This window comes from Babylonia areolata, chromosome 1 (assembly GCF_041734735.1).
Source record: "Babylonia areolata isolate BAREFJ2019XMU chromosome 1, ASM4173473v1, whole genome shotgun sequence".
NCBI classification, from domain to species: Eukaryota; Metazoa; Mollusca; class Gastropoda; order Neogastropoda; family Buccinidae; genus Babylonia; species Babylonia areolata.
Genome location: NC_134876.1, coordinates 92,558,621 through 92,567,974, shown reverse-complemented (window position 1 = coordinate 92,567,974; position 9,354 = coordinate 92,558,621). Strand labels below are relative to the sequence as shown.

The 9,354-nt window shown below is 47.3% G+C and overlaps 1 protein-coding gene across 1 annotated transcript; it reads left to right on the top strand.

Moving 5' to 3' along the window:
• Window positions 1-6,116: 6,116 nt before the first annotated feature.
• On the top strand, window positions 6,117-8,030 carry LOC143290502 (uncharacterized; the record flags this gene model as incomplete). Its single annotated transcript, XM_076600002.1, has 2 exons — window positions 6,117-6,426; window positions 7,831-8,030. Coding segments are annotated over 2 exons (510 nt in total), but the record flags the coding sequence as incomplete, so codon positions are not given.
• Between the last annotated feature and the right edge of the window lie 1,324 nt (window positions 8,031-9,354).

The following is a 9,354-nucleotide window of genomic DNA, read 5'->3' as shown; positions in this document are numbered from 1 at the left end:
AACAACAACCACCACACCAACAACTACCCCAACAACAACCACCACACTAACAACTACCCCAACTACAACCACACCAACGTCAACCACCTCACCAACAACAACCACCTCAACAACAACCTCACCAACATCAACCACCTCACAAACAACAACCACCCCAACAACAACCACCTCACCAACAGCAACTACCTCACAAACAACAACCACCCCAACAACAACTAGCCCAACAACAACCACCACACCAACAACAACTACCCCAACAACAACCACTTCATCAACAACAACCACCTCACAAACAACAACCACCCCAACTACAACCACCCCAACGTCAACCACCTCAACAACGACAACCACCTCAACAACGACAACCTCACCAACATCAACCAACTCACAAACAACAACCATCCTAACATCAAGCACCTCACCAACAACAACCACCTCAACAACAACCTCACCAACATCAACCACCTCACAAACAGCAACCACCCCAACAACAACCACCTCACCAACATCAACTGCTTCACAAACAACAACCACCCCAACAACAACTAGCCCAACAACAACCACCACACCAACAACTACCCCAACAACAACCACTTCATCAACAACAACCACCTCACAAACAACCACCACCCCAACTACAACCACCCCAACGTCAACCACCTCAACAACGACAACCACCTCAACAACGACAACCTCACCAACATCAACCAACTCACAAACAACAACCATCCCAACATCAAGCACCTCACCAACAACAACCACCTCAACAACAACCTCACCAACATCAACCACCTCACAAACAACAACCACCCCAACAACAACTACCCCAACTACAACAACAATCCACTACACAGACACCAACAACATCCACCACCACACAACACTCACAAACAACATCACCACCTTCACAGACACCAATCAACCAACAACCACTACACAGACACCAAAACAACACACCAACTAACAACAGACCACCAACAACCACTCACCACACATACAGCACGACACACAACAACACACTACACCAGACACCAACACATCCACCACTACACAGACACCAACAACATCCACCACACACAATCACCAACAACACCACCACTAACACAGACCACCAACAACAACCACTCAACACAGACACCAACACACACCATCACCAGCACACAGACACCAACAACATCCACACATACACAACACCAACCAACAACAACCACTAACACAACACCAACAATCACCCACACTACACAGACACCAACAACATCCACCACCACACACAGACACCACAACACACCACTACACAGACACCAACAACATCCACCACTACAACAACCACCAACACACAACACTACACAGACACCAACCACCACACATCACAGACACCAACAACCACTACACAGACACCAACAACCACACTACACAGACACCAACAACATCACTACACAGACACAACAACCACTACACAGACACCAACAACACCGCACACACACAGACACCAACAACAACCACTACACAGACACCAACAACACCACCACTACACAGACACCAACACATCACCACTACACAGACACCAACAACATCCACCACACACAGACACCAACACAACCACAACACAGACACCAACAACACACCACTACACAACACCAACAACACACTACACAGTCACCAACAACAGCTACCACTACACAGACACCAACAACATCCACTACACAGACACCAACAACATCCACACTACCACAACACATGACACAGCACCAACACCAGCACTACACAGACACCAACATCCACCACTACACAGACACCAACGACATCCAGCCACTACACAGACACAAACAACAACCACTACACAGACACCAACACCACCCACCACTACACAGACACCAACAACATCTACCACTACACAGACACCAACAACATTCAGCACTACACAGACACCAACAACCACCACTGCACAGACACCAACAACAACCACTACACAGACACCAACAACATCCAGCACTACACAGACACCAACAACATCGATCACTACACAGACACCAACAACATCCAGGACTACACAGACACCAACAACATCCAGGACTACACAGACACCAACAACCACCACTACACAGACACCAACAACCACTACACAGACGCCAACAACAACAACCACTACACAGACACCGACAACATCCACCACTACACAGACACCAACAACATCCACCACAACACAGACACCAACAACATCCACTACACAGACACCAACAACATCCACCACCACACACACACCAACAACATCCACCACTACACAGACACCAACAACATCCACCACAACACAGACACCAACAACATCCACTACACAGACACCGACAACATCCACCACACAGACACCAACAACATCCACAACTACTAAGACACCAACAACATCCACCACTACACAGACACCAACAACATCCACCACTACACAGACACCAACAACATCCAATACACAGACACCAACAACATCCAGCACTACACAGACACCAACAACAATCACTACACAGACACCAACAACATCCAGCACTACACAGACACCAACAATCACTACACAGACACCAACAACCACCACTACACAGACACCAACAACCACCACTACACAGACACCAACAACATCCACTACACAGACACCAACAACATCCAGCACTACACAGACACCAACAACAATCACTGCACAGACACCAACAACCACTACACAGCCACCAACAACATCCAGCACTACACAGACACCAACAACATCCAGCACTACACAAACACCAACAACCACTACACAGACGCCAACAACAACAACCACTACACAGACACCAACAACATCCACCACTACACAGACACCTACAACATCCACTGCACAGACACAAACATCCACCACTACACAGACACAAACAACATCCACTACACAGACACCAACAACATCCACCATTACACAGACACCAACAACATCCACCACCACACAGACACCAACAACATCCACCACTACACAGACATCAACAACAACAACCACTACACAGACACCAACAACATCCACCACCACACAGACACCAACAACAACAACGACTACACTGACACCAGCAACATCCACCATCACACAGACACCAACAACATCCACCACCACACAGACACCAACAACAACCACTACACAGACACCAACAACATCCACCACAACACAGACACCAACAACAACCACCACTACACAGACACCAACAACAACAACCACTACACAGACACCAACAACATTCACTGCACAGGCAGCAACAACATCCACCACTACACAGACACCAACAACATCCACCACTACACAGACACCAACAACATCCACCACCACACAGACACCAACAACATCCACCACTACACAGACACCAACAACATCCACCACAACACAGACACCAACAACATCCACCACTACACAGACACCAACAACATCCACCACAACACAGACACCAACAACATCCACCACAACACAGACACCAACAACAACCACTACAGATGTACCAACAACATCCACCACTACACAGACACCAACAACATCCACCACTACACAGACACCAACAACATCCACTGCACAGGCACCAACAACATCCACCACTACACAGACACCAACAACATCCACTGCACATGTACCAATAACATCCACTACACAGACACCAACAACATCCAGCACTACAGAGACACCAAAAACAATCACTGCACAGACACCAACAACCACTACACAGACACCAACAACACCCACCACTACACAGACACCAACAACATCCAGCACTACACAGACACCAACAACATCCACTGCACAGACACCAACAACCACTACACAGACACCAACAACATCCACCATTACACAGACACCAACAACATCCACCACAAAACAGACACCAACAACATCCACCATTACACAGACACCAACAACATCCACCACTACACAGACACCAACAACCACTACACAGACGCCAACAACAACGACCACTACACAGACACCAACAAAATCCACCACTACACAGACACCAACAACATCCACCACTATACAGACACCAACAACATCCACTGCACAGACACAAACATCCACCACTACACAGACACCAACAACATCCACCATTACACAGACACCAAGAACATCCACCACCACACAGACACAACCAACAACAACCACTACACAGACACCAACAACATCCACCACCACACAGACACCAACAACAACCACTACACGGACACCAACAACATCCACCACTACACAGACACCAACAACATCCACCATTACACAGACACTAATAACAACAACCACTACACAGACACCAACAACATCCACCACCACACAGACACCAACAGCAACAACCACTACACAGACACCAGCAACATCCACCACCACACAGACACCAACAACATCTACCACTACACAGCCACCAACAACAACCACTACACAGACACCAACAACAACCACTACAGATATACCAACAATATCCACCACTACACAGACACCAACAACATCCACCACTACACAGACACCAACAACATCCACCACACAGACACCAACAACATCCACCACTACAAAGACACCAGCAACATCCACCACACAGACACCAACAACATCCATCACTACTAAGACACCAACAACATCCACTACACAGACACCAACAACAACAACCACTACACAGACACCAACAACATCCACCATTACACAGACACCAACAACACCTACCACTACACAGACACCAACAACATCCACCACGACACAGACACCAACAACATCCACCATTACACAGACACTAACAACATCCACCACTACAGAGACACCAACAGCAACCACTACACAGACACCAACAACACCCACCACTACACAGACACCAACAACATCCACCACTACACAGACACCAACAACAACCACTACACAGACACCAACACCACCCACCACTACACAGACACCAACAACACCCACCACTACACAGACACCAACAACATCCACTACACAGGCACCAACAACATCCACCACTACACAGACACCAACAACATCCACTGCACATGTACCAATAACATCCACTACACAGACACCAACAACATCCAGCACTACACAGACACCAACAACAATCACTGCACAGACACCAACAACCACTACACAGACACCAACAACAGCCAGTACTACACAGACACCAACAACATCCACTGCACAGACAAAAACATCCACCACTACACAGACACCAACAACATCAACCATTACACAGACACCAACAACATCCACCACCACACAGACACCAACAACATCCACCATTACACAGACACCAACAACATCCACCACTACACAGACACCAACAACCACTACACAGACACCAACAACAACAACCACTACACAGACACCAACAACATCCACCACTACACAGACACCAACAACATCCACCACTACACAGACACCAACACCATCCACCATTACACAGACACCAAGAACATCCACCACCACACAGACACCACCAACAACAACCACTACACAGACACCAACAACAACAACCACTACACAGACACCAACAACAACCACTGCACAGACACCAACAACAACCACTACAAAGACACCAACAACAACTACACATTCACCAACAACATCCACCACTACACAGACACCAATAACAACAACCACTACACAGACACCAACAACATCCAGCACTACACAGACACAACCAACAACAACCACTACACAGACACCAACAACATCCACCACCACACAGACACCAACAACATCCAGCACTACAGATATACCAACAATATCCACCACTACACAGACACCAACAACATCCACCACACAGACACCAACAACATCCACCACTACAAAGACACCAGCAACATCCACCACACAGACACCAACAACATCCATCACTACTAAGACACCAACAACATCCACTACACAGACACCAACAACAACAACCACTACACAGACACCAACAACATCCACCACTACACAGGCACCGACAGCAACAACCACTACACAGACACCAACAACATCCACCACACAGACACCAACAACATCCACCATTACACAGACACCAACAACACCTACCACTACACAGACACCAACAACATCCACCACGACACAGACACCAACAACATCCACCACTACACAGACACCGACAACAAGAACCACTACACAGACACCAACAACATCCACCACCACACAGACACCAACAACATCTACCACTACACAGACACCAACAACATCCACCACTACACAGACACCAATAACAACAACCACTACACAGACACCAACAACATCCACCACTACACAGACACCAACAACAACAACCACTACACAGACACCAACAACATCCACCACTACACAGACACCAACAACATCCACCACTACACAGACACCAACAACACCTACCACTACACAGACACCAACAACAACCACCACTACACAGACACCAACAACATCCACCACTACACAGACACCAACAGCAACAACCACTACACAGACACCAGGAACATCCACCACCACACAGACACCAACAACATCCACCACTACAGAGACACCAGCAACCACTACACAGACACCAACAACAACCACTACACAGATACCAATAACAACAACTACACAGTCACCAACAACATCCACCACTACACAGACACCAACAACATCCATCACCACACATATACCAACAACATCCACCACTACAGAGACACCAACAACCACTACACAGACACCAATAACAACAACTACACAGTCACCAAGAACATCCACCACTACACAGACACCAACAACATCCACTACACAGACACCACCAACAACTCATACACAGACACCAACAATATCCACCACATCGCAGACACTGACAACATCCAGCACTACACAGACACCAACATCAACCACCACTACACAGACACCAACAACAACAACTACTCAGACACCAACAGCATCCACTACACAGACACCAACAACAACCACCACTACACAGACACCAACAACATCCACCACTACACAGACACCAACAACAACCACCATTACACAGACACCAACAACATCCACCACCACACAGACACCAACAACAACAACCACTACACAGACACCAACAACATCCACCACTACACAGACACCAACAACAACAACCACTACACAGACACCAACAACATCCACCACACAGACACCAACAACATCCACCATTACACAGACACCAACAACATCCACCACTACAGAGATACCAACAACAACCACTACACAGACACCAATAACAACAACAACACAGTCACCAACAACATCCACCACTACACAGACACCAGCAACATCCACCACTACACAGACACCAACAACAACCACCACTACACAGACACCAACAACAAGAACTACACAGACACCACCAACAACAACCACTACACAGACACCACCAACAAGAACTACACAGACACCAACAGCAACCACTACACGGACACCAACAACATTCACCACAACACAGACACCAACAACATCCACCACTACACAGACACTAATAACAACAACCACTACACAGACACCAACAATATCCACCACCACACAGACACCAACAACAACAACCACTACAAAGACACCAGCAACATCCACCACCACACAGACACCAACAACATCCACCACTACACAGCCACCAACAACATCCATTACAGAGACACCAACAACAACCACTACAGATATACCAACAATATCCACCACTACACAGACACCAACAACAAAAACCACTACACAGACACCAACAACAAAAACCACTACACAGACACCAACACCATCCACCACACAGACACCAACAACATCCACCACTACAAAGACACCAACAACATCCACCACACAGACACCAACAACATCCATCACTACTAAGACACCAACAACATCCACTACACAGACACCAACAACAACAACCACTACACAGACACCAACAACATCCACCATTACACAGACACCAACAACACCTACCACTACACAGACACCAACAACATCCACCACGACACAGACACCAACAACATCCACCACTACACAGACACCGACAACAACAACCACTACACAGACACCAACAACATCCACCACCACACAGACACCAACAACATCTACCACTACACAGACACCAACAACATCTATCACTACACAGACACCAACAACAACCACTACACAGACACCAAGAACATCCACCACCACACAGACACCAACAACATCCACCACTACAGAGACACCAACAACAACCACTACACAGACACCAATAACAACAACTACACAGTCACCAAGAACATCCACCACTACACAGACACCAACAACATCCATCACTACACAGACACCAACAACATCCACTACACAGACACCACCAACAACTCATACACAGAAACCAACAATATCCAGCACATCGCAGACACTGACAACATCCAGCACTACACAGACACCAACAACATCCACCACTACACAGACACCAACATCAACCACCACTACACAGACACGAACAACAACAACTACACAGACACCAACAATAATCACTACACAGCCACCAGCATCCACCACTACACAGACAGCAACACCACCCACCACTACACAGACACCAACAACACCCATCACTACTCAGACACCAACAACATCCACTGCACAGGCACCAACAACATCCACTACACAGACACCAACAACATCCACTACACAAATGTTAGCAACATCCAATCCATTGACACCAACATCAACCACTACACAGACACCACCAGCATCCACTACACAGACCCCAACAACATCCACCACTTCACAGACACCAACATCATCCACCACACAGACACCAACAACATCCACCATTACACAGACACCAACAACATCTACCACTACACAGACACCAACAACAACAACCACTACACAGACACCAACAACATCCACCACCACACAGACACCAACAACAACAACCACTACACAGACACCAACAACAACCACCACTACACAGACACCAGCAACATCCACCACTACACAGACACCAACATCAACCACCACTACACAGACACCAACAACAAGAACTACACAGACACCACCAACAACAACTACACAGACACCAGCAATAATCACTACACAGACACCAACTCCACCCACCACTACACAGACACCAACAACACCCATCACTACACAGACACCAACATCCACTGCACAGGCACCAACAACATCCACTACACAGACACCAACACCCCCCACCACTACACAGACACCAACAACAACAACTACACAGACACCAACACCACCCACCACTACACAGACACCAACACCACCCACCACTACACAGACACCACCAACAACAACTACACAGACACCAACACCCCCCACCACTACACAGACACCAACAACAATCACCACTACACAGACACCAACAACAACAACTACACAGACACCAACACCAC